Source organism: Gobio gobio, assembly GCF_949357685.1.
Source record: "Gobio gobio genome assembly, chromosome: 7".
Lineage (NCBI taxonomy): Eukaryota > Metazoa > Chordata > Actinopteri > Cypriniformes > Gobionidae > Gobio > Gobio gobio.
In genome coordinates, this window is record NC_137103.1 from 56,142,201 (window position 1) to 56,169,441 (window position 27,241).

Below are 27,241 nucleotides of genomic sequence, written 5' to 3' on the forward strand. Positions count from 1 at the left end.
TCTGATAAGCGCCACTTTAACACAACATTATCGGGCCACAGAGTTCCTGTTACTCAGCGACTCGCCCCACAAATGAATTCAGCCCCTGGCTTCGAAGGCCGAGGCCTGGCAGGCAATTCTCTTATACCCTTGGCTATGCAAATTCTGCTGCCCCCTGTGGCGGGAATATTAGAGGGACCTGATTGGTCCTTCCCGCCCAGCGGTCTCGCCATAGGTTCCTGCAGTTGCAGCAGCACAGCCAATCAGCACGCAGCTACTTCCTGCTGAGAGCTGGGCAGCTGCACTGCGTTTTACATGGTATTTTAGGATAAAAATTTGCTTCAAAATCTCGAGGAAAGGAAATTTCCCCTAGCGTTCAGCAAAACACAATACTCGTTCCCTCTTCTCAGGGAACCGAGGTTACGTAAGTAACCGAAGCGTTTGCCCAATGCGTCAGATCAAGACTCATTTAATTCTTTGCATTTGTAAAAGCAGACATGATTTTATAAATATTTATAGGCTACTTTTATATTTTGGAGCTACTAACCCCCCTTCTACCCTAAACCTACACACTTCTCCACAATATAAAACACATAACAGGCAAACAAAAGTACAGTCACAGGTATTTATTGCAAAAACTGACCAATAACAGTATAAAAGTATTAACTCATGTTGCATTCCAAGTCTTCTGAAGCCATACGATATCATTAAATGAAGAACAGAGTGGATCTTAATGTATTAATCACTGAAATGATGATCCCACTGCTCCGTGACTGCACTCATTCATATCTCATTCAAATAATACAGACGACTCTTGAGCATGACGCGATCGGTCACGAGACACACAAGAACCAATGACATTTTAAAAGTCAAAGCTGACGTAATGAAGCAATTGGTCACGAGACACACGAATGCCGTGCCAGTTTTTGAGTGTGTGCATGATCTACGGTGGATGGATGACGCTGATCACTTTTGGGGCAGTCTTGTTTTCTGAAAAATGTGTAAAAATTTGTTTTTGCTTGAAACAAGAGCAAATATCTGCCAATGGAGAAAATGATTTAAGTTGAGTTTGAGTTAAGTTTATTTTTTTGACCACACTGGCAGATATTTGCTCTTGTTTTATGCAAAAACTTTTTTCAGAAAACAAGACTTAATATCTTCAGTCATTTTGATTTTGATAGCTAGATATTTATCCCAAAAATCTCAATGTCTTCAGACCAATGGATTTATATAAAATCAAATATGATCATTCATATTATATTTTAACGCAGTCTGTAACTGTGTTGTTTTAGTATCGTTAATATAATATTATAGTTTTGTTCATATTTTGAATTAGAGTATATCTTTCTTTATATGTTGTTTTCACTTTGATTTTTGATAAAGTTTTAGTCATATTGTTGTTGTGTTTTTTAAATGTCTATAGTAGGCTATTTATTAATTTTGTTTATTTAGTTTTAGTTATTTAACACAAAATGAGAAAGCAACTAGCTGAAATAGTTTTTTTATTTTTTAAATTCAGTTAAAGTTTATTTTATTTCAAGTAACAAAAATGTTTTTGGTTTCAGTTAAGTATAATAGCCCAGGTCTGCGAACACAGAAGAGAAGCTCATAGAAGTGTGTTCTGGTCAGTTTATGGAAGTTGTTTGTGGTTTATTATCAGCTCGACTTGAACACGTCACTGCTGCGGTCCGTTTGAATCACTCGAGCATTTCTTCAGGCGTATGATGTGAAGCAGGAGCACAAGAGGATTGTGTTCATGGGACGAGCTCCTGAACAACACCAGCACTGGAAGAGCAAAGACACCCGAGCAGACGGAGAGTTAAATGACCTGAGCTCTGTCCATCACTGTTCAATATGACAGGGAACTTTAACCAAAGCATGTTTGTTTGGTGAAAGTGTGAAGATTGTGCTAGCAGAGGCTCGTACACTGTGGATTGACACTCAACATTAAGACAATATGAAGTTCATGGCAAAGCTGCTTTCAGAAAGGGGGATTGACTTGATCGCTGAAAGGGTTCATCCTGTGGTCAAGGCCAGAGAACCAGAGAAAGTTTAAGAGCTGTAAGAGCCATAATGCTCTATTTAAATGTCTGTTGTAGTTCCACTGTTGGACACTGGGTAGAGTGCGGGCTTTAATTGGTATATTGGTAGCCAGAGAGTAAGTGAAGTCAGGAGTAATGAGGGAAGCAAACCATTTTTTGAGCAGGTCAGGAGTGGACATGCAAACTTGAGGATTACAATGTGTTTCAGTGACAAATACAGTTGATAAATGCAGGACTGGAAGTGTCTGACATGTCAGAAACAATCCTCTATGTGACAAGATGGCAATTTGTCAATTTATTTAGTCAAAAATTGCTTCTTTGTGGATTATCACGCATCGCTTTGGAACTTTTGGAACTTATTAACGGACTTAGCACTGGATTCTGCTTTGGATTTTGGATATAATTATGAATCAAGGACCAGTGAATGAATCCAATGAAAGGTATGTGTAGCGATACCTTATGAATGACTCTGTGTGCACATTTAATAGTGTAAATCCAATGCATTGGTTGCTTAAGTTTTAAAGTTATTGACAAGGTGAATGAATTCAACACTGTGTGAAAATGAGTGTAAATAATTATGGTGAAGGTTTTGCTGCTGGTAAACAAACAGAGACTAATGTGCCGATTGAGGATGTTCTTTCACAGACTCCATTTCAACAAGTTCTCACTCCCAACTCCTCACATATTGATGCTTGGTCAGGACCTTCGGCGTCACTTTTTAACGCTCAGGATACTCCATTGATTTCACGGAGAAACCTTTGCCGTCAATTAATTAATTAATTAATTATTCTTATATATTTGGTTATGATTTTGCCATTTTGCCATGGAGTTGGATTCTCAATTTAATCAGCCAGCATTATTTTATTTATGCTATTTAGACATGTTTGAACACGTAACCCAACCCCACCCCTAGACCTACCCACTTATGTATTATATGATATAAAACACAGGATATAACCGGCAGATACGACTACAGGCACAATTTGTTTAAAAGGTACACATTTTCCAAGTGCTCCGAGGCCAAACGATTGATTTGTGTGAAGGAAAGACCCAAAAGTGATCAGTGTCTCCATCCGCCGTAGATCATGCACACATTCAAAAACTGCCGCCCGAAGAAACGTTTCATTTGCCTTGAAATCTAGACGAACCCTAGCGGCAGCAAATCTAATTTGCATTTAGGGCGTCTAGCAACTCTCTGTCAGGCCAATCACATCGTGTATAGAGTCGGTGGGCGGGCTTAACACAATGACGGCAGAGTTGCCATGGTTCCGCGTGCTACTCGTACACAAAGAAGCTGGCGAACAGCAGTCTTTCAAATCGGCTTCTGGAAGACTTGGAGTTAAGCTTTTCTTTGAGAAAAGAACAAAGAACAGCACCAAAGTCATTCTTAAGAAAGGAAGATGTGTTCGGAGTTTTGCCGACTGGATACGGCGAAAAAAAATTCTAACAACTAGCTCCGCTACACCTTCTTCGTTGCTCTGGTTGGTTGTAGCGCTAACCTCTTGCGTGCAGAGGGAATTTGAAAGACAACCGTTTATTTATCCTCTCGGATTGAGCCCTGCCAATGGTGTGGCTTGTCAGGCTAACGTTACGTCAGCTTTGATTTACGTCACTGTTGTATTTTCTATACCGCTGTAACATCTTAACATTCTAAAACATCCCCATAGCCTATAACAATCATAAATTGTTCTCACCTGCAGGTTAAATGGTAACTTCAGTGATTTAGCATTAAGATTTGTATCAGTAGAAACCCCGTAGTATATTTGAATTATGGTACTTTCCCCCCTCATATCCCCCTGAGACGAGAGAATTATGCATTTTATTTCTAGAAAAAATCCTCCCATGACGCAAATATCATCGTTTTGCGTCATCAAAGGATTTTTTGGCCAGAGGCTCAAAACTACAGCCAGTAGAGGGAGCTGTTCCGCATGTTTTCAACCAGCCCAAAGGGGAGAGATCTCACTCACAGAATGTAAATGCGTTCGGCTCGGGCAGAGCAAAGTGAGTGTTTCAACTTTTCAATGAATTCCTATGAAAGTTTAGCTTCCATATGCGATCAGAAAACGCGCCAGACTGGACACGCACTGAGAATGATAGCCGCACTTACCTCAGCTCTTACTTCCCTCTCGTGCTGAATGAAAGCTGACTCCTTTAGCTGCATTTGTCCTGTGACTTTCGTTCGGCTCACTCACACTTTATTGAAAAGACACATTCAGTTTTTAATTGTAGTGTTTATTCTCTAACTGAACGAAATTATTGTATTATTATGAAGATCAAAACGACACTGGGTGGTTTAGGGAGTGCATTCTGGGAGTTGTTGTCTTTCATCCACATGAGCCAAAAATACATTTTCTGTCTTTTCTCAGTCTAGAAGGCACCAAATTCAAAAATAGTTTCACATTTCTACTACATAAATGACCCAGTTTAAATACACATTAATCTTCCCAGCGCTGAAGTGCCCCTTTAAAGATGTCAGGCGTTGCTCAAGGGTCCTCGGTGGTGTTAGCCTGACGTCGTCATACTCAATTCTAGTCAGAATATGAGTCTGATCTGCTCCGTTGGGCTGTGATTATGGGGCGTGTTTCAACCGAACCAGGAAAGACCTCAATTGGATAGACCTACAACCAATCAGAGCGACAGAGCGACGCATAACGTTAGTTGTCAAATGTCAACAGAACTCAACTGACCTGTGTTGCCATGTCCGCGGGTTGAAGCGACCCCAATTATGTGATATACAGACCCAGGAATGCGAATTTTAGCAGGCAGCCCTGCCAAAATAACACATATTTTACCCCCCAAATGACTTTTTTTCCCGGAGAACCCCCCTGGAAAGCTATTGGGCTTGTTTTTGGCTAGTTTTGAGGAACGTTAGCAATTGGGCGGGTTTCGTTGTAAAAACTTGGCAACCCTGTCACGCACGCTGGAATAAGTAGCCTAACGTTAGAAGAAGATGAGTGTAAACAATCTTTGACGGTGTTGTAAAAATAGAATTTAAGGATACACAGAATACTTACCAACATGATCATCATTTCTGAGAGAAATAGTAAAGGTGAATGCATATATGAACAAGTTCTCCGTTTAGGATTAGAACAAATTCAACCCAAGCGCCTTTGATGAAGTGGATGATTATGTTACTGTTTATCATCTGTCCATCATCGTCTAAAGCCCGCCCTGACAATTTCATTGGTCCGAACAGCTTCTGTTCGGGCATAATTACTTCTCTATGGAGAAAGTCCAGACCGAACTGCCTGAGTAAAAATGTTGTGGGCGGGGCTAAGTTCGGCTGGCATCCAGGCTACGGTGGTGTCCTTATAACCAGCTCAATCTCCAGTTCCAGTGCACTGGGCAGGTTGCTAATATAAATATCTAAACTACAACCAATAAAGATATTTTCAGGAAAAAATCACTCTGAGATTTGATTAAAGTTTTCTCGAATCACCAAAGAATGGTTTCGTTTTACTCAAAGAAGTTTCATAATAAAACAAAGACAATAATCCAAGAGGCAAAAATAACAAAACACGGTGTAAGTCTTCACCCGAGGCGCGGCCCCTAAAAACCATGAACAAAGCCCTTTATACTTGGACATATCCTGGGGCACGGCCTTAAGAAGCTATGACTGTCATTACAATATAGTAAATCCTTATAAGGTAAAAACTCTTGGACTAAAGCATTTATAATATTTGTCCAAGGTTACTACAACTTTTGCAGCAAGCACACACACATTTCTTTGGTCTTTCTTTGCAGCGGACACTTGGAGGCCTAGGGCCCATCAAAACCACACAACTCTTATTTTAGCTGACAGTCCGTTTGAAATTCCCTTTTATAAAGATCTCATGGTTAGATATCAGCAAACAGTTAAACTTGTTAAAGAAAACATTTGATAACTTCTAAACAAGAAAATAGAAAACCACACTCACATCTAAAATATAAACTTTGTTGCAAGGCAAGTCTGAATTATACTGTTCGGACGTGCCTGTTGTGCTCCTTCTTGAGTCGTTCAACTAAAAGATCGTCCATAAACTGTTCAGTTTTATCTGGCACTTTTGTTCTCATATTTAAATAATTTAAGCGAGATCTTGTTTCTGGGAATTTATCAGAGGAATTCAAATTTGTTCATTGGCCATTTAGGGCCGACTTGACAACACTAATGAGTTAATGAGCAAAAATCTGTTGCTGTTTGTTCTCAGATTATGTTCTAGGGTTTAAATAAGCCACCTTAAAAATAAACACACAGTAAATTCCAGCATATAAAGCCATTACAAATAAATGAATATATGAGAAATGACACCATTAGGTTTCTGATGTGTGAATATATATGATCTTGATCTCGCTCAGCTCTTCTTAATCTGATGTCATAAACCAGAAGAATGACAGTAGCCACACCCACCAGAGCAGAGAGGACCAATCGGATCACAGCGTCAGAAGAACCACAACAGTGGACAAAGTCTGAGGAATATAATCATCAAACTGAGATCAGCTCAGTCAATTTAACAGTAATATCAGCGCGGACATCAACTAATATCAGCAGCTCTGACGCTCTGAGTGATGTTGAGATCTCTGGTCTGGTTGATGAAGGGATTGGGATGAGATGCTGCTGCTACTGCTGATGATGATGATGATAATGATGATGATGGTGGTGGTGGTGAGGATGATGGTGGTGATGATGATGATGATGATGATGGACAGTCTCTACTGATGACAGGAACAGGCAGACAAGCTGGAGAACATGACAGAAAAAAGATGAATAAGAACAAATCTAATCAACAATCTTTTTCTAGCTGAATTTTTTTTTTTTACACAATCATGGGGAAGACTGCTGACTTGACAGCTGACCAAAAGACGACCATTGACACGTTGCACAAGGACGGCAAGACACAAAAGGTCATTGCAAAAGAGGCTGGCTGTTCACAGAGCTCTGTGTCCAAGCACATTAATAGAGAGGCGAAGGGAAGGAAAAGATGTGGGAGAAAAAATTGTACAAGCAATAGGGATAACTGCACCCTGGAGAGGATTGTGAACTAAAACCCATTCAAAAATGTCGGGGAGATTCACAAAGAGTGGACTGCAGCTGGAGTCAGTGCTTCAAAAACCACTACGCACAGACGTATGCAAGACATGGGTTTCAGCTGTCGCATTCCTTGTGTCAAGCCACTCTTGAATAACAGACAGCGTCAGAAGCGTCTCGCTTGGGCTAAAGACAAAAAGGACTGGACTGCTGCTTAGTAGTCCAAAGTGATGTTCTCTGATGAAAGTAAATTTTGCATTTCCTTTGGAAATCAGGGCCCCAGAGTCTGAAGGAAGAGAGGAGAGGCACACAATCCACGTTGCTTGAGGTCCAGTGTAAAGTTTCCACAGTCAGTGATGGTTTGGGGTGCCATGTCATCTGCTGGTGTTTGTCCACTGTGTTTTCTGAGATCCAAGGTCAATGCAGCCGTTTACCAGGAAGTTTTAGAGCAGTTCATGCTTCCTGCTGCAGACCAACTTTATGGAGATTTAGATTTCATTTTCCAACAGTGCCAAAGCAACCAGTACCTGGTTTAGGGACCATGGTATCCCTGTTCTTAATTGGCCAGGAAACCGCCTGACCTTAACCCCTTAGAAAATCTATGGGGTATTGTGAAGAGGAAGATGCGATATGCCAGACCCAACAATGCAGAAGAGCTGAAGGCCACTATCAGAGCAACCTGGGCTCTCCTAACACCTGAGCAGTGCCACAGACTGATCTCCTCATGCCACGCCGCATTGCTGCAGTAAATCAGGCAAAAGGAGCCCCAACTAAGTATTGAGTGCTGGACATGCTCATACTTTAATGTTCATACTTTTCAGTTGGCCAATATTGCTAAAAATCCTTTTTTTGTATTGGTCTTAAGTAATATTCTAATTTTCTGAGATACTGAATTTGGGATTTTCCTTATTTGTCAGTTATAATCATCAAAATTAAAAGAAATAAACATTTGAAATATATCAGTCTGTGTGTAATGAATGAATATAATATACTAGTTTCACTTTTTGAATGGAATTAGTGAAATAAATCAACTTTTTGATGATATTCTAATTATATGACCAGCACCTGTATATCATCTTAAAAATGATGAAAATACAGGAATATTTGAAGGACAGGACAAATTATTTCTACTCACCGACAGAAACACTGAATGCTTTTAATGAGTATCTGTATGAAACCCTCATCTGTAGTTCATAAACTCCAGCATGTTCAGTTCTGGTGTTTGTGATGGTCAGAGATCCAGTTTGTTTGTCCAGCTTCAGTCTGTCTCTGAATCTCCCATCAAGAACATCATCATATACAGTGAATCTGTCGGCCCGTTTATTGATTTCAGCTATTACAGTGTTTCCAAACCACCACCGAATCCAATCATAACGCTTCATCTCAGTGAGATTAGGGTCTAGAGTGAATGTAAATCCCTCCGGCACTGACACTGACCTCCTTTCTGTACAACCAAAAACACACACAGGGTTTGTCAGATTAATTCTGTGAAATCACTTCATAATGTTTTACTACATTAAATAGTTTAAATGTCAATTTGACAAACAATTTTTTTAACCTCACCACGGATATCGACGTTGATCTTTTTCTTTCTCACACGGTTGATCCATAGTGTATAAGATCCAATCTGTTCAATTGTGATGTTTGTGATGGTCAGAGATCCAGTTTGTTTGTCCAGCTTCAGTCTGTCTCTGAATCTCCCATCAAGAACATCACCATATACAGTGAATATGTCGGCCTGTTTATTGATTTCAGCTATTACAGTGTTTCCAAACCACCACTGAATCTCATCATCATCCTTTATTTCAGTGAGATCAGAGTTTAGAGTGTCTGATTCTCCCTCCTTCACTAACACTAACCTCCTTCCTTTAAAACCAAAAACACACAGAACAAACACACACAGGGTTGAATACTGTGAATCACTTCATAATGTTTTACTACATTAATAGTTTAAATGTCAGTTTGAAGTAAACAAAATCATAAAACAACAAAATAAATAAAACTATGTATAAATTTAAATTAATTTTGTCATTAAAAAACAGGTTAAACTATTTTATTTAATCTCACCAAGGATATGGACTTTGATCTTTTTCTTTCTCCCACTGTTGATCTCTAGTCTATAATGTCCATTATGTTCAGTTCTGGTGTCTGTGATGGTCAGAGATCCAGTTTGTTTGTCCAGCTTCAGTCTGTCTCTGAATCTCCCATCAAGAACATCATCATATACAGTGAATCTGTCGGCCCATTTATTGATTTCAGCTATTACAGTGTTTCCAAACCTCCACTGAATCTCATCATCATCCTTTATTTCAGTGAGACCAGAGTCTAGAGTGAATGATTCTCCCTCCATCAATAACACTGACCTCTCTTCTTCACCAAACACACCTGAAGAACAGAGTTTTCACAGATTAAAGCTTTAACATGTTTGAAGCTTCACTGAAATGTGATGTCAATATTATTCTGCAGCAAAACAAAGACAAAAGATGATGAATGAAAAGAGAAATAGATTTATATATGGAACAATAACTAAATAAAAATACATTTTGGTAAGACTTTACAATATGAATGCAAAGAGAATTATAGGTTAAAGGTTATAGGTTATAGATTATAGATTAGGTTAAAGAAAGGTTGAGTCATAGATCATGTTTTTATCTGTTAGGCCAGTGATGGGGAAATGTGTTTTTCTGCTAATCCTCTGAGTCTTATGTTTTAATTAAGTGTGTGCCAAATGATTGGATTGTTCCGTTTTGATTTTCTGTTTAAACCTGTGGATTATAACCTTCTCATGGAGGTTCCTTGTTGTTTGTACTCACTATGACATTTACTATATTGGTATCAAAAGCTCAACGGATGGTGTCCCACATTTTCATTGTGTTTTTCTTCAAACTGAAGAACAAAAACCATCCAAATTATGTTCAGTTCAGTTCAAATGTATTTATATAACACATTTTAAAAAACCACACAGTTGACCAAAGTGCTTATCAGTGTCAGGATACATAAACAAAAGACAAAACAAACACAGTAGAAAATGTCACAGTGTCAAAACTCAACTCGAAATGAAAGCTAATGAATACAGGTGGGTCTTAAGCAATGACTTACAGGTCCTGTTCTTCGTGATCCCATTTTTCAAACTTTAGTTAGTGTGTAATGTTGCTGTAAGAGCATAAATAATACCTGTAAAATTATAAAGCTCAAAGTTCAATGCCAAGCGAGATATTTTATTTAACAGAAGTTCCCTTTCAAAGCCTACAGCGAACGGCCGGTTTGGACGACATCCTGGTATTTCCTGCTTTAATTACGTCAGTAGAGCAGTTTGTTGTCTAACCTCCGCCCACAAGAATACGCGAAAAAGGGGTGTGGTCTTGTTGCTCCCTCGTGGAGAAGAGGAAGTGTTGCGTTCGGTTCGGTTCGGTTGCGTTTGTCGCCATCAGACGCTGTTATTTTCATCCCGGAGTCAAATCACCTTTGTTTGGCCTTCAGGGGCTGTAGTTTGAGCGCGTTCATCTCCCCGTTATGGTAAGAGGCGTGACCTTCCCGGGCAACGTGTGCTAAGCTGCTGTCGAATCACAACACGGGAACCGCTGGCACAATCAGAACTCATTACGTATTTCTGAAGGAGGGACTTCATAGAACGAGGAAATTCTCAGGCCGTTTTGAGGACAGTGAAAACAGCAGTATACAGATAAGTAAATTGTGTGAAAAATACTGTGTTTTTTTACACATGAAACATGAACACATGTTATATTGCACACTGTAAACACAATCAAAGCTTCAAAAAAACACGAAAAACGGGACCTTTAAATATTTCAGTAGTCTGATCTGTTCTCATATGAACAGGTAGATTATTCCAGAGGTTAGGAGCCGAGCTGCTGCATTCTGGACTAACTGTAAGCGTTGAAGAGATGACTGATCTAATACAACATATAAAGAATTACAGTAGTCCAGTTACTCTTTCAAAATCCTTGTGCGGCAGGTATGGCTTGATTTTAGCCAACAGTCTCAGCTGGAAAAAACGTCTCCTGAAGGAAGGGAACGGAGACGTTACGTCAGTTACTGACGAAATGGGGTTTTCGCTTAGAAGCCAATTGCCTTTGAGATCTACAAAACGAGCCAATGGCATGAAAATGCCATGGGTCTGCGTAATTTGCATAATGCAACCCCGCCCCCACCGCGTGGGTATATGGGGCGTTGCATTTCAGTCTCGCATCATGAGCAGCCGGGCCGTTCCAGCGGTACAGCGGTAGTGGCATGGGGACGTAACATCTCCATTCCCTTCCTTCAGGGAACGAGGGTTACATACGTAACCGAGACGTTCCCTTTCAGTCAGTACACTACGAGTTACGTTAGTTACTGACGAAATGGGGGTCCCAATTCAATCTCGCCACGACGGCTGTCTTCCAGCGTCCTGCGCTGACCAGGGCTCCCTGACGTGAGTCTGAGCACGAACGAGGGGCTAGGCTCAATGCCAATACCAAGGTACCCTGGGAAGCATATCCCACGTGGAGAAATGCAACACAATGCCTGCTCATAGGGAGGACTTAAGAATACACATATGACCCCCGTAGGGACTGATATGGAGCACTCCGGGGTATCCAGCCGCAGGTGGAATATTTCAACCCAAGGAGTGGCAAGGTGTCTTGCCAAGGGAAGACAGGTGCTCAAGGAGACTTACCGTGGAAATACACATGTGGGGGTTACCCAAAGGGGGAACCATGCACACGGAGGCACCTAGCCAAACACAAGGACTGACCTACCGGGCATGCACTCTGGTGTCGGCATCAGCAGTGCTGGAGGAGCTCAGAGCCTACAGAGCAGCTCACCTGAGTAAAAATGCGCACGCATCCTGTCCGTGGAGTGGAATGGCGCAGCAAGTGATGACACCTGAGCCTGTCCAGTTACTGGCCCCTTGGGGCGAGTATACGAAAGGAACTGGCTACACTTGGAGATATACTCAATCTAGCGAATGTAAGGGTGTCGCCCAGCCTACAGCTCTTAACCTGTTAGTGAGGCACCATGCTCTAAGCCCAAGAGGAGGCAACACTCAGTGGAGTGTGCCGGAACCCCTAGGGGGCATGATATGCCCTGAACATAGTCCAAGAGCAACCTCTGCACGGAGAGAGCCTTCCCTTCTGCTGCACTCCATAACAGACAAGAACTGATCTGAGGTACTGAAAACTGCGGCCGGTCTACATAAGCGCAAGGTGCGTACTGGACTGGGCAATTCCAAGGCTGGGTCTGCCTCCTCCAAGGCAGCGCTTGCAGGTTCGACACATGGAGAGGTGGAAACCTTGGGCACGTATTCAAGCTGGGGTCTCAGGTAAGTGCGTGAGAGTTAGCCAGCTTGAATCCCAGGCACACTTGTCACCGACAATGCCTGCAGGTAACATATCCCCTTGAAAGGAGCCACGCAATCGAGAGTGTCGCTTTCATTGAAAGGAACTTACCTTAACCCTCTCGAGTCGGCAATCACGCCGGCGTGATTGGCTTGCTTTTTTTCTTATCAGTGCCAAAGAGACTCAAATAACTCTGTCGTTTTTTATCATTCAGGCAAGTGTTATACATCATTATAATCTGTTAAGATTCTATTTTTTTTTAGTACAGTCACAATAAAAAACTGTTGTGCTTTTTGCAAAATAAGGGAAACAAACATGATTCGCGATCTTCAGCCTCTCTCTCAATGATGTCTAATCTGATTCTCTTCAGAAAATGACCTCTATCTTAGTGAGAACTTGTCAGAAAAACATGAGATAAATGTCTAATGAAACATTGAAATGTCAGGTTTTAAATCATGTAAATCAAAACGAAAACAAATATTCTGTGTTTATATTATCTGTGTGAAAAGTGGGAGATTTCAGTCAACTCATTACTGCCTCATTATCGCTAATGCGGCCACGCCCATGGGCCGCGTGCTCATTCAGTTTCAAATACAGACAATCCATGCGTCGACGCCCACACACACCTCAACTCAAACAAGCAGATCAAGTGAAGCTATGGTTCAGATACATCGCTTCGAGTAATAATCCTGGAATAATTTTCCTCACGGAAAGCTGATAAGGTAGGCTAAGTTTAAAAGGCTCAGTTAGCATCTGTGAATATGCTCCCCGGGAAAGCATGGCTGTGAGCTCTGGATCAAACTCGGACAGCGCTGGAGCTCCCAGAGGAGGCAGCACAGCCAAATCTTCATCTCCAGAGGAATCCAGCCCACCTAGCGATGACGTAGGAAATTTTATCCTACGTCATATTCTCGCTCATGCGTCGTGGAGACACACACGGAAGACAAGAACAAGTTGGATAAAGGTGTTATTTTGATTTTGTTTTTGCGCATAAATACTATTGTCGTCGCATTGTAAAATTATTGTAGAGCCACTGTGGTGAGATGGACTTTATAACAACGTTTTAAGTGCCTTTTATGGGTCTTGGGAGTGTAAATGTACTGAATGCCAATGGAGGCCTATCTGAAGCCTTTCTCAGCCATCAGCTTTCAACAAAAATATCTTAATTTGTGTTCCGAATATGAACGGTCTTACGGGTGTCGAACGACATGAGGGTGAGTAATTAATGACAGAATTTTCATTTTTGGGTGAACTAACCCTTTAAGTTAAAACCAGCTTCCAACTAAAATTAACACAAAAATGTAAACACAAAAAAAAAAAAAAAACTTTTTAAACTTTCTAAACAGGTACGTTTTTAGTCCCTTTTTAAAAGCATCAGTCATTTGTGGAGCCCTCGGGTGTTCAGGTAGGGCATTCCACAGGCGTGGAGCAGTGGCACCGAGGCACAGAAGGCTCTGTCTCCAATGGTGCGGGTCTTAATCATAGGGGGGTGGAGCCAATGAGTGTTTGTGGAGCGAAGAGAACGTGCTGAGATCTATGGAGAAATGAGTTCTTTACGGTAGGTGGGAGCATTGCCATGAATGCACTGATGTGTGAGGAGGGAAACTTTATACTCGATCCGAGCGGAAATAGGAAGCCAATGTAGAGACTGAAGAATTGGTGTGATGTGTTCATATTTACACACTCTCATCAGGATCCTAGCGGCACTGTTCTGTATGTGCTGGAGTTTCTGGATGCTCTTGCTAGGAATCCCAAAGAGAAGAGTGTTACAATAATCCAGTCTCGAGGAGACAAAGGCATGAATGACAAAGATGCATGTTTCTCAGCATCATGAAGGGTGAGTGAGGGACGGAGTCTGGCTATATTCCTGAGGTGACAAAAAGATGTTTTGCAAAGATATTTAATGTGGGCCTCAAAGGTTAAGTGTGGATCAAACTTTACACGGAGATTGGTGACTATGGATGATAGAGGAATGTCCTGGCCAGAAAATGTAATACAGGTTATGGTGGATAATCTGATCTGATGAGGTGAACCAAGTCAAAAGGCTTCTGTCTTAGAGCTGTTCAGCTGGAGAAAGTTGTAGTTCATCCACGTCCTTATCTCTTCCAGATAGGCAGAAAGTGTTGATGATGATGATGACGACTACGACGATGAATGTCAATTTTCAGATATAATTGTGTATCATCAGTGTAGCAATGAAATGAAATTCCCAAGCGACTGATGACTTTACAGAGAGGAAGCATGTAGAGATTGAATAAGAGAGGTCCTAGAACTGAGCCCTGAGGTACCCCACAACCAACCGCATGTAAAAGGGACCTTGAGCTACCCATGGCCACAAATTCAGATCTGTCTGTGAGGTATGACACAAACCATTGCAAGACGGTGTATGGACCCTTGGGGGACGCCACAAGAAAGAGGGACTGAAATGAAATAAAATTAACCTGACACACTGGTGGTGGCGACCGCTAGGATCAAACCAGCAACCAGTTAAGTGGTTTAACCGACTAAACCAAACTAAATTAATTTTCATTGAGATCTTGTAACCGAACAAAACTGACCGTTATTGAAATATCATTAGGTAACAAGCGGCCTTGAACAAAACCAAACGTCATTGAGATCTCATAATGAAATGAAACTGACTATAATTGAGATCTCGTAACTGAACAAAACCGACCATCATTGAAATATCATTAGGTAACAAATCTGAATTGCCTTGAACAAAAACCAACCATCATTGAAATCTCGTAACCGAATAAAATCGACCATATTTGAAATGTTATAATAGAACAAAACCGATCATCATTGAGCTCTTGTAACAGAACAAAGCCGATCATCATTAATATCTTGTAACCAAAAAAAAAACGACCATCATTGAAATATTATTATTAGGTAACTAAACGACTGGCCTTCAACAAAACAAAGCCGATCGTCATTGAAGTCTTATTAAAGAACAAAACCAACCGCCATTCAGATCTCGTAACGTAAGAAGGCCGAACATTATTAAAATCTTGAAATTCAAAGGAACAGATTTTCATTGAGATCTCGTAACCAAACAAAACCGACCGTCAATGAAATATCACTAGGTAACAAAACCAAAAGGCCTCAATCAAAAATGAAGCTGATCGTCATTGAATTCTCGTAACAAAACAAAGCCGACCGTTATTAAAATCTCGTCATGAAATCCGTCTGCCTTTGAAATACTGTTTTCTGACCATCATTGAAAACTCAAAAAAACAAAACCACTCATCATTGAAAACTTATAAAAGAACAAAACCAACCATCATTGAGATCTCGTACCACAACAAAGCCAAACCTTGAAATGATTAACCCTAACCCTATCTTTGTAAATTGCTGATGTCTCCAACTCTACTGACTATAGAGCTCCGGAGGTCACGTGACCCATTCTGTTTACGACGCCATTTTGACAGGCAAGAACAGCCGGCGCCAGCATGAGTTTCAAGGCCACGGAGTTCACTGCGCACTTTAATTTAAAAGACATAGACTTTTACATAGCAAAACTTAATAGATTAAACATAACAGATCCCTATAATGTCCCTGGGGTGCTTTTTACGTGTATCGATAAAGGAACGGATAGCTTTCCTGTCAGGACACCTGTAGCAACAGCTGTGCGCAAATTACAACTAGCCTAGGTTTGACATAAATGGGCACTAAGTTACAACTTAAGCACTCCTAAATATTTTTGCACCATTAAACTTAGTTGAAGCCTAAATCTACGTATAAACTAAATATTTATGGAAGCCTCCGATCAGGAGTAACATTAACTGACAGAATAGCAGGCAGACTGAACTGCATCAATAAGCTCTTGTTTTGCTTTACAGACTTCGGGTGTGTCTCAATCAGCTCTAGTTCAGTAGTCAGGGCACTGATCAGGGATCAGCCCATTGACTTATGTCCCGATCAGTGCCCTGACAGCTGAACCAGGGAGCTGATTGAAACGCACCATTCAATTCTTTACACGTATATGATAATGCTAACATATAGGCCTACATATACGCTTACATTTTAAGAGAGAAAACATGTGAATGGATTAACGTTATATGCGGTTAACACGAACCCATCCAAAACAGCGCCGCTGTGTGGTTCGTGTTGTGCATGTCAAATAAAATCATTATCAATAAATGTAATTTCTTATTTTTGTTTCAGTATTTATTTATTAATTCATAATTTAGTTTCAAATAGCCTTTCTTGATGTTATTTGTATATAAAAGCACTTTATTCACGTTTAAGTATCATTTAATGGGAACTTATTTTTATCGTGAGGCAAAAGTAGTAAAGAATGAAGAATAAACTGAAATTAAAATTAATAAAAATTAAATTATCAAGAAATTACTGTGATAAAAGGATTTCCCATTTGCTTTCCCCCACCTTCATGTTGAAATAGTAAGGTTTAAACAGTCCAGTTTTAAATTATTTTATAGATACCAATGCAACAGCCACTCTAACGCCCCCCTGGTTGCCTGCCAAAATGGCGGAGTTTAGGCTGTGTGACGTCAACCTCCAGAGCTCTATAAGCTTTACTTTTTTAATTATATATGGATAAACCTGTGTGCACCCGCTATGGTTCTTTTCTGTCTGTATTTGTATTTTTCTGTGGGTTTGTGTTAGAATTTGAATGCCCCCTATCAGTGCTGTCCTGACAGTGAATGTTAATCCTCTCTGACTAATTTAACCAGTCAATTATTACATGAGACCAGAACAGAAGCAGCTGAAGCCATAAAAACACATTTAAAACTCACCATCCAGACGCCATAAACACAAACAGAACAAAACAGTCCAAAACATCTTCAGCGGTTTCAGTCCACAAATATGAGAAGACAAACTCTTCAAAACTGCTTCAGTAATATAATGACAGACGCGCTGATGAGAAGCTGCTCTGTAGAAAAAGGATGTGAAACACCACGTCAGCTAAAATAACTGCACATCTTTAAGTGTTATGTGACTGTCTAGCACTTTCTTTCTGATAATTCACTCTCTGAACGTTGTCACTTTGAGCTCCAGTGGGCATCAACTTCCTGCAGGTCAAAAGTGTTGTTTTCAACCGAAATAAACATGTGTTAAAGTTTCTTAAAGCAACAGTTTCATCTTGTAATGTGTAACGTACTGCTCTGAGACAGAAGGTTGTGGATCCAAATGCAGTTTTATTTTAAAGGGTAATCCACACTCGTAGTCAACAAACAGGCAAGAGTTCATGACAGGTAATCAGTCCAATCAGGCAAACAAGACAGGAGAGACAGGCAAGAAATCCAAAACCAAGAGACAAGAAACCAGGAAAAACGCTCAGAAATTCAGTGTGAACAAAACAAGACTTTGCAATGAATGAGACACATGACCAGGCTTATAAAGTGTGAGCTAACAAGGTAATAAGGTGCAGATGGATGTAATCAGGAAGGAAGTCCGGGTAGTGAGTGCTGTGGGATATGTAGTCCTCAGATGAAGTGACAGTCCGGAATGGAGTGCCCTCTAGTGGTAACCACAGGCACTCTCATTTGTGATCGTGACATTATGAGATCCTGTGAGTGTTCGGCTCTGCTCTCTCCTCTAACTGTCTTCAGCTCAGTTTTTGTTCATTTCTTATCAAATGTCTCAATTGTTTCTCCTCTCAGACTGATTTCAGAGTTTCTCTATTGACTTTATGGAGCAGGAACAGATCGAAGAGTTCTCTGATATGAAAATATGATTAATATTCAATGTTCCACATAAACACCACATTAGCGAGAGTCTGCCTTATCAAATCACACAAAAACAAGGTGAGGTTGTGTAATAATTTGAGAGACTACATGCAGTCTAGCAGAGGCTCGTACACTGTGGAATTGACATTCAACATTAAGACAATATGAAGTTCATGGCAAAGCTGCTTTCAGAAAGGGGGATTGACTCGATCACTGAAAGGGTTTGTGCTGTGGTCGAGGCCAGAGAACCAGAGCAAAGAAGAAGTTTAAGAGCCTTAAAACAGAAGTTGGCTTAAGGTGAAACCCTTGCTTACTATGACAAGAAAGCATTAACCAAATTCATTTCACATGCAAGCACCAATAATGAATTAAGGGAAGTAGGACAGGCCGTACAGACTGGTTGTTTTAATGAATGCAGATCACATTGCCAATGAGTTCATTGTGACTGGACAATTATTACTGGACTAATAATCTCTTGAGATCAGAGGAGTGAGGTTTACTCGCACAGCAACTACTAGCTGACCTCCGTTACACGTGCAATACACCAATCAGAGTCTCATCTCCCTTTCCCTTTAAAAGCCAGTTGCGCTCGCACCATGGCGGATTCACTATTTACATGGGGGAAAGACTGAACGCTTCTCCAGAGAGGAATACTTTTATTTTTAATATTTAAAAAGGTGTGTGTGTGTGTGTGTGTGTGTGTGTGTGTGTGTGTGTGTGTGTGTGTGTGTGTGTGTGTGTGTGTGTGTGTGTGTGTGTGTGTGTGTGTGTGTGTGTGTGTGTGTCGTTGAATTGATTTCGCCCTGCAAGTCAGTCTGGAAACCTGTACATTCATTTCTACTGCTTCTGTTACACTTTTGCGGGAACCAATCACAGACTGGCTTATCCACCTGGCGCGCTATTGGCGGGATTAACACGATGACGGATAGAGAAGCGATGGGTTGTTGCCAGTTGTTGCCATAGACTGTAAAAAGGTGCCCGTTGATCACGCCTCTTGTGGTTTGATTGGTTGAAGGACTATCCAATTGAGTACAGAGTCATTTGAATTAAGCTCGTTGATCACGCCTCTTGTGCAGTACAAAATACATAGCAGACTCCCCAGACCAATGTTCAATCTTTAATTGAGCTTGGTCTGGTGATAGCCAGACAAGTGTGCTGCTGCACTGTAGCAACAATGAGTTTCGGGGAATAATTAATTCAAATGGTATAACTATTCTTGAGTCTATGAATATGATTTGCTTGTTGTACAGACAATATTACGTATAACGGAACCTTTAATCATTTAAAAGTAACCTTTATCCAAATTGATTTCTTCATCAATTATCAATCTTACAAACCTTAAGAAACATTGATCTGTTTGATCAGGACAAATAATATTTCTTATGTTTGTACAATTTGTATTACTGAAGTAGTAATACAGGAAAATCAAGCTTAAATGGGTTGCTAAAATCTTACGTCTCATTGACTTCGATATTTGTGAGCAAAAGAATACGGATTCACTTCAATGCAATCATTGGGTTTTAATAAAACAACTTCAGTTTACAAAGCTACGATTCAAACGGGGGAAATATGCATATATATGTAGGAGAAAACAAACAATATGGTACAAACAAGGAAACATGAAACTTAATGAATAATAAAAAGGAAAGAAGAATGATGGGAAGAGAGAATTAACAAGAGAGAGAGAGAGAGAGAGAGAGAGAGAGAGAGAGAGAGAGAGAGAGAGAGAGAGAGAGAGAGAGAGAGAGAGAGAGAGAGAGAGAGAGAGAGAGACAGCTTCGCAGCAATTTCACAAGAGCCCTCAAGAAATTCATAGTCCCGTGAACGGGAATAATTCAGACAACCTTTTCCAAGTAGTTTGATTGTGAAATAGAATACTTGCATTACTACGGCTTCTCGTGTAAGTGTCTGAGTTTGAATCGTCGGGGAAGTTTGCTAAGGATTTGCGGGTCCAGGCAAATTTCTTTGAAGTCTAGGAAAGTCGCTCCAGAAGTCTGCCGGTTTCTCTCTCCGTGCGGGGAGGCCTTCTCTCAGGGTTGGTCTTCCCCTTCATTTCGAAATGCCAAGAGGTCCGTTCCTTGTGGTGGCGAAAATGCAAAAAGTTGATGGTCGCTCCTGTTCTTATAGAGGGGATGGCCGACGCCCAAAGAGTTCAACGCTCCAATCTCTTGCGGCTACACGATGACGCCTCAGATCTAATCAGTGTAGATGATTACATCAACACACAGGCCCTTTGTTTAAGTATGATTTGTTTAGAAAAGTCACGAGGGCTGTGAGGTGTTCAGACTTTGGCCTTCCTGCCAGATTTAATCTGCCAGATTTAATCATTACTGTTACAGCACTGTAAAAAAAAAATATTTAAAAAGTAAGTTACCTGGTTGCCTTAAACTTTTGAGGTCCTTGAAATTAAAAAAATGAGTTAATACAATGAACATTTGAGAATCGACATCACCCTTTATTAAAATATTATTAAAAGATTTTGTAAGCATATCGCGTAATTGTGTTTTATTTGTAATAATGCATTGAAACATGCCCAATTGTGCTATTTTCATGATTTATCACAAAACAAAATTTTAATTTATGTGGTTCAAAAACAATAATATTTTGCGTTTCTATTTATTAAACCAATTTCCGTCATTGTATTAACTCACATTTTTAATTTCAATGAACTCAAAATTTTAAGGCAACTAGGTTACTTACTTTTTTAAGTTAAACCAACAATATTTTTTTACAGTGTGCATCCCTGTGTGTGTAATAAGCAAAGTGTACGCACTACGTGAAAATGATAACTGCGTCCGGCTGAAACTAGTAAAAAACACTTTTTTGTTTTTGTGTCGTGCCTGGCAATGCATGTGTATGTTAAAGCCCTTTGTCTAAAGTCAATAGTGCAGTATTTTTGTGTTATTTAAAGGGTGTGTTAGTAATACGAGTCTATACGGTGCACAACACTTGTACACTCTGATTATTACGCACACAGGGACATGAACCAGCACACACACACACACACACACACACATTTTTAAAAATAAAAAAAGGATTCCACCAATGAATTTATATAAAATCAAATATGATCATTCATATTATATCTTAACATAATCACCAGTTTCTGTGGGGAATTTTACGCAAGTCTGTAACAGTGCTGTTTTAGTATCGTTAATATAATATTATAGTTTTGTTCATATTTTGAATTAGAATATATCTTTATATGTTGTTTTCAATTTTAGATACAATTTTAGTCATGTTGTTGTTTTAAATGTCTATAGTAGGCCATTTTTTTAGGGTTTTTTTTTTTCTTTTTGTTTTAGTTCTTTAACACAAAAAGAGACCGCAACTAGCTGAAATAGTTTTTTGTTTGTTTATTTAACTTCAGTTAAAGTTTATTTTATTGCAAGTATGAAAATGTGTTTAGTTTCAGTTAAGTATAATATCCCAGGTCTGCGAACACAGAAGAGAAGCTCATAGAAGTGTGTTCTGGTCAGTTTGTGGTTTATTATCAGCAAAGATGATCTGAGCTCTGTCTGACACTGTTCATTATGACAGGGAACTTTAACCAGAGCATGTTCGTTTGGTGAAAGTGTGAAGATTGTGCTGGAAACTCTGAAGTTAAAGTGTGTGAACATCACCAAACCTGTCAAGAACTCATTTAATCCTAAAACCATTTAACATTTAACTTTAAAAGCAAATGAAAGAGCATGAAATTATATTTTATTAAATGAAAATGAAGCCAATGTTCAGGACCATCACCTTTTTTGCATGTGTCACGACCACCAGTGAGAGTGCCTGTGATTACCACCAGAGGGCACTCCACCCCGGACTACATTACCCATAACCCACTGCCTGGGCTAATCAACCATGATTGTCTTCAGCTGTTCATCATTAACCTTGTTTAGCCCAGCCTATATAAACCCTGTTCACCCTTCACTGTGAGGTTTTGTATGTTGTTTCACTGCATCTATGAGCAGTTTCCTGGTTCATGTGTCTTGGTTTTTGGAGTCTCTGCCTGCCTTTGGATTAGCCGTTTGCCTTTATTCCCAGCCTTGTACGTTTGTTTGTGTGTTTGTTTGTTTGTTTGGACTGCCAGCCTGTGTTTTGACCTGTACTTTGGATTATGTGTTTGGATTGTCCCTCTTATAAAGCTGTGTTTGGATCTCCAACCCTTCAAGTCCCGGAGCAGTTCGTAACAGTGAGATTCCTTTTAAGGCAATTAAACACATTGTACTTGTTAAAAAATAAACAAATAAATTATATACTACCAGTCAAAAAGTTTTGAAACTGTACTATTTTGATTGGTTTTGAAAAGAAGTCTCTTCTGCTCACCAGGGCTGCATTTATGTTCTTAAAAATACAAAAAAAGCTGCAATATTGTGAAATATTATTAAAATGTAAAATTATATTTATAAAATAAATAATTAAAGTCGTGTAAAACATTTTTATTTAGGATTATTTGATGAATGTAAAGTTCAAAAGAACAGTATTTATCTGAAATATAAAGCTTTTGTAATGTACTACCAGTTCAAAAGTTTTGGGTCAGTAAGTATTATTATTATTTTTATTTATTTTAACTTAAATAAATTAATACATTTATTCAGCAAGGATGCATTAAACTGATCATGTGACAGTAAATACATTTATAATGTTGCAAAAGCTTTATATTTCAGATAAATGCTGTTCTTTTGAACTTTCTATTTATTTATTAATCCTGAAAAAAATTGTACACAACTGTTTTCAACACTGATAATCATAAATGTGTGTTGATCATCAGATCCTCATTTGAGAATGATTAGTGAAGGATCATGTGACTCTGAAGACTGGAGGAATGATGATTTGATCACAGGAATAAATCACACTTTACTATATATTCACATAGAGAACAGATGATCTACGCTGGAGGAATATTTCACAATAATACTGTTTTTTTTCTGTATTTTGGATCAAATAAATGCAGCCTTGGTGAGCAGAAGAGACTTCTTTCAAAAACAATCAAAAATAACTTTCCATATCAGTCGATATCGATAATTAGCACGATAAATGTCAAATCTTTATTTCTTTAACGTTTAAAGGCCTATTTTTGCTCCTGAGTGAAAGATGTAGAAAACAGACAGTTAATTATGGTTTTAAACTATCCTCAAACTAGGGGTGCACCGATCCGACTTTTTCAGTCCCGATACCGATACCGATGCCTGGGCTTTGTGTATCTGTCGATACCCGATACCGATCCGATATATTGTTGAATTAATAATAAACTGTATATCTTCCACCTTATACCTTCCTTGAAGAGACTAAAGGCACCAGACCTTACTAACTAAACATAACTAAGACAAAATAACAGATGAATGTAAAGTGTTGAATTCTTATTTATTTAAAAAACAATTGTGCTTTCAAATCTAAAATAGAATGTAATCAAACTTCTTTAAATAAATAAAATGTAGCAGTGGAAACAAAAAACAGTCAAACATACAATAGTAATCTGACAGTTACCAAACATTTTTTACACTACAGATCATTGTTTTGTTATATAATCATATCAATATTAAAAAGTAGCATTAAAAATTAACAAATAGTCTTAATTTTCTGCCATATGCAATTTAATAAAAATGATCAGCTAGCTAATAACAACTTTGTTCTGGTTTCACCTCACTTTTGTCTAAATGATTGTAGGCTAGGCCTATTTATTTTACTACACATTGTCAACAGAAATAAGATGAAATACTGTTGATAATTAAAAATAATTCTTACTACCCACTCTTGCTTAATTGGGTAAGCACTTGTGTTCTCATTTCAGATGTGTTCTGAGTAAATTAATAAACTGATTCATGAGTTCAGTGTTGGACAGATCAGTTGTTCTAACCAGTCGTTAAAATGATTCTGTTCAAATGAGTCATCAGGTCACGAATCGGACATTAGCAGACACGTTGTGTGTGAATCCCGTCTGTAAGAACATCGCGAAAGATGTCAACACAAAGAAAACACTTCATAACTGAATAAAATTTGTCTCCCGTTTATTGAAAGTATGCTTTATGTCAGCTGGTAAGAGAAGAGGCAATGTTTTTTGAGCGCAATTCACAACCAGCGATATTTCAAGGACAAATTTGTCCGAATGTGTCACGTGCAACATGGTTTCGGTCTTCCGAGCTTTTGATTTGGATTAATATGTGAAATATGAGAGAGCTAACGCTGATTATTTTGAAGACCCAGAGAGCGCGCGCGGGGGAGGAGCTCTGATCGGTCTCTCTGTCACTCAGTCACAAGCGCAGCATCTGTTCTACATCGCTCGTAAATCACAATAACTCATCAAATTAGGCTTTGGCGGCCGTCAAAAAATTTTCAATGCAGGAAAAACCCTGACTTTGCAGTAATACCACCTCCCCTCGAAACATTTAAGTTACTTTGCAGACATTGCGAACTAGTTCGCGTGGCAAGCGTGAAATATCTCCTCCACACAGCCGAGTCTCTTCTAGCATGCGACACACGTGAAGCTGACGAATGACGTCGGTTCTGCTGCGATGGAAAAAAACACCTGGATCGACTTGTGGATCTGTTCATTTTTCCGATCCCCGATCCAGCTATTTTGTCAGTATCGCGGCCGATATCCGATCCTAATATCGGATCGGTGCACCCCTACCTCAAACCATGACAAACACTTCCCAAAGAAGTGAACAATTTATCAAAACGTATTAATCGAGTAGAATATTATTAATATAAATAGAATATATAAAATAAATATCTATAGTCAAAAACTGTAATGATTTAACATTTGGCTCTGCTGACTGCACATGCAAAGTTAAAGCGCTTTAAAGATAATGTTTGTCAATGATCAAAAATAGAATAAAAAAAGCATCTTTCCGGTCAGCATGGCTGCGGTGGCTGGGAGAGAGTACAAATAATATACTGATGTATTTTTCCACAGGTCCGATGTTTTAGTGATTATAGTTTGGTAACGTTAGCTTGCTGTAAGTCACCCACTACAACTAACAAGGTGATAAGCCTATGGATAATGTAGATTTAGCGCTGTGTTGGGCTCAATGCTATATAGAAGAACTTCGAATTTAATAATTATATTACTGTGTGGTGAACCTATGATAAGTAGTGCACGTCGCTCTGTTTAATGTCGGATTGCAAATAGCCAAAATATCTCCAAACCACTGAAGTTGAGTGACCTTTCTTGTCAACGATATCTGTGCCGTCCGAGCTGGTCGTGAGCGCTGAATTTTCTTCACTTTCGATCATTTTTCTCGCTCCACTCCACTCTAAAGGCCGCAACATACTCCGCAAGAACAGAGAAAAAAGTTCTCGCTCTCAGGGCTGCGAGAACAACGGAGCCCTGGTTTGGGAGTTTTCGCAGCTCGTTCTCGATTTTTTTCTTGTGGGTGTCCGAGAACTATTGTGTGATTGATCAGAATTTTAAAGTGGGCGGGGTTAATGCGGAGAAACGGAGATGTTCGGCACCTGCTTTTCTCGTGAAGTATGGAATGTCCTGGCCAGAACGAACTTTGTTCTTGCCACCTCGAGAAAGCGAACAAATTTCTTTGTTCTTGCCGAGTATGTTCCAAGCTTAATCCTGTCGGCCACTGTGACTGTCAACAACACCGCATGTGGCACCCAGAAGCCCACTCTGCAACACGCATATGCAGTGTTACGCATAGCACTTAAGCATTATATCGAGTATTTATCGAACTGTTGTTATCGTTTTATCGAGGAAAATTATTTTGCGATAATTATCGTTATTGTTTTATCGCCCAGCCCTATTTATATATATATGAGCGCACTGAAGTCGGTCACTTGTTCGCACATTTACTATTTTCTACATAGCTTTACCAAGCTCAGCGGCTCTGGCGAGCTGTGATATAAACTAAAGACTATTGGCTATTTTTAAAAAGGGGAGGGGCTGATCGATATGCCCCGCCCTGTCTTCCTGTTTCAGTGGAAATGATGTCAACACATTGAATAATGCTGTGCGTTTCAAGGCACTTCAGTAGGACTTTAACAGTCAAATAGCACCTTGCTTTAGTAGGAAATACTTATTAGCAAACTTTTAGTCATAATGGTGTTGACTTGCATTGTTCTCGGGTGCGATTAAACATTTAACTGGAGTGAATTACTGTCGGTTTCCAGTGGATGTTTCAAATTGGATGACAGTGAACAGTGTTTAAGGCCAAATGGATGGAAAAACGGCCATTTCGTCAGCAAAACGTCATCGCGCACAGGTAAGAAAGCTGTTGCTATTGTTCTCTATTTTTACTGTAATGCTGTTCAAAGATTAGATTTTCAGTGATAAACTTTCTCTTATAGTAATAGTTTTGTTAATAACCCTCTGCCAAGCTGACTGTCCGTGGGCGGAGATACAAACATGAGGAAGTGGGCCTATAAGAGTAAACATTGTTCATTTACATTACAATACAACACAGGTTAAACTATAGCAGTGTGGATTACATCCAAATAATGTCATACTTCATCTTTAATAATCTGGTATTATATGTAATATTTACTTTAAGTTCCCCCAAGATTTTAGGTTAATATTTCAATAATTTATCAACACATTCACGTTAATAGTTATAAACTATTTTAATTTGACATTTTTATGATTTAATGAAACACTACAGCACCCTATTGAACTGTTTCTTAATGCACATTTGCTAAAATGAGTTTTAAAACTTTATTATCTTATATTTGCTAGATTCACGTTGATGTATTTGTTCAGTTCACAGAGTTTATATTAAATGCATTATAAAGAAAAAAGACAAGGTGAATGATGTAAAGTGTGGTAAAAAGATTATGGCTTATGAATATTAATACAGTTCAGTAGTGTTAATTAGTCATTTTATGGTTGTCAAGAAATGCAGCAATAATTTTACAAATCTCCACATGCAGAATTGAGAGTTATCCGGTTTATAATGAGTGTATGCAAACATTATTATATTAACTTATATTTTATGCAACAATATTTGCACAATAATCTAGAGAGCTGCTTAATATGGGTTTAAAAAGTAATTTTTACTGCAAAAAATTGTTCTTTCTCTGTATTTTTGTCTTAATATCCAGTAGAAATATATCTTATTTTTCTTAATATTTTGTCTTATTTTCTGAAAAATGTATTAAAATGAAGTGAGTTTATGCTTTAAAACATAATATCTGCCAGTGGAGTCAGAAAAATCTTGTTTTTCCTTTGAATTAAGTTGATTTTTCTGACTCCAC

General features: G+C 39.2%; 1 protein-coding gene across 1 annotated transcript; it reads right to left on the minus strand.

The window, feature by feature from the left end:
• Window positions 1-5,442: 5,442 nt before the first annotated feature.
• LOC307128861 (uncharacterized protein) lies at window positions 5,443-17,401 on the minus strand. The gene is made up of 5 exons (XM_079820874.1): window positions 17,117-17,401; window positions 9,094-9,411; window positions 8,590-8,892; window positions 8,162-8,470; window positions 5,443-6,738 (listed from the first exon to the last, which is right to left on the minus strand). The coding sequence occupies exons 1-5, from the start codon at window positions 17,160-17,162 to the stop codon at window positions 6,533-6,535; spliced, it is 1,182 nt and encodes a 393-aa protein (XP_079677000.1). The 5' UTR covers window positions 17,163-17,401; the 3' UTR covers window positions 5,443-6,532.
• Between the last annotated feature and the right edge of the window lie 9,840 nt (window positions 17,402-27,241).

Excerpts from the sequence above, each read along its gene's own strand:
- LOC307128861 (XM_079820874.1), bottom strand. The coding sequence starts at position 17,162 with ATGTTTTGGACTGTTTTGTTCTGTTTGTGTTTATGGCGTCTGGATG. Across the intron at positions 9,412-17,116 it reads GTGTTTATGGCGTCTGGATG|GTGTGTTTGGTGAAGAAGAG; the intron begins GTGAGTTTTAAA and ends TCTGTTCTTCAG. Across the intron at positions 8,471-8,589 it reads GATCAACGTCGATATCCGTG|AAAGGAGGTCAGTGTCAGTG; the intron begins GTGAGGTTAAAA and ends TTGGTTGTACAG.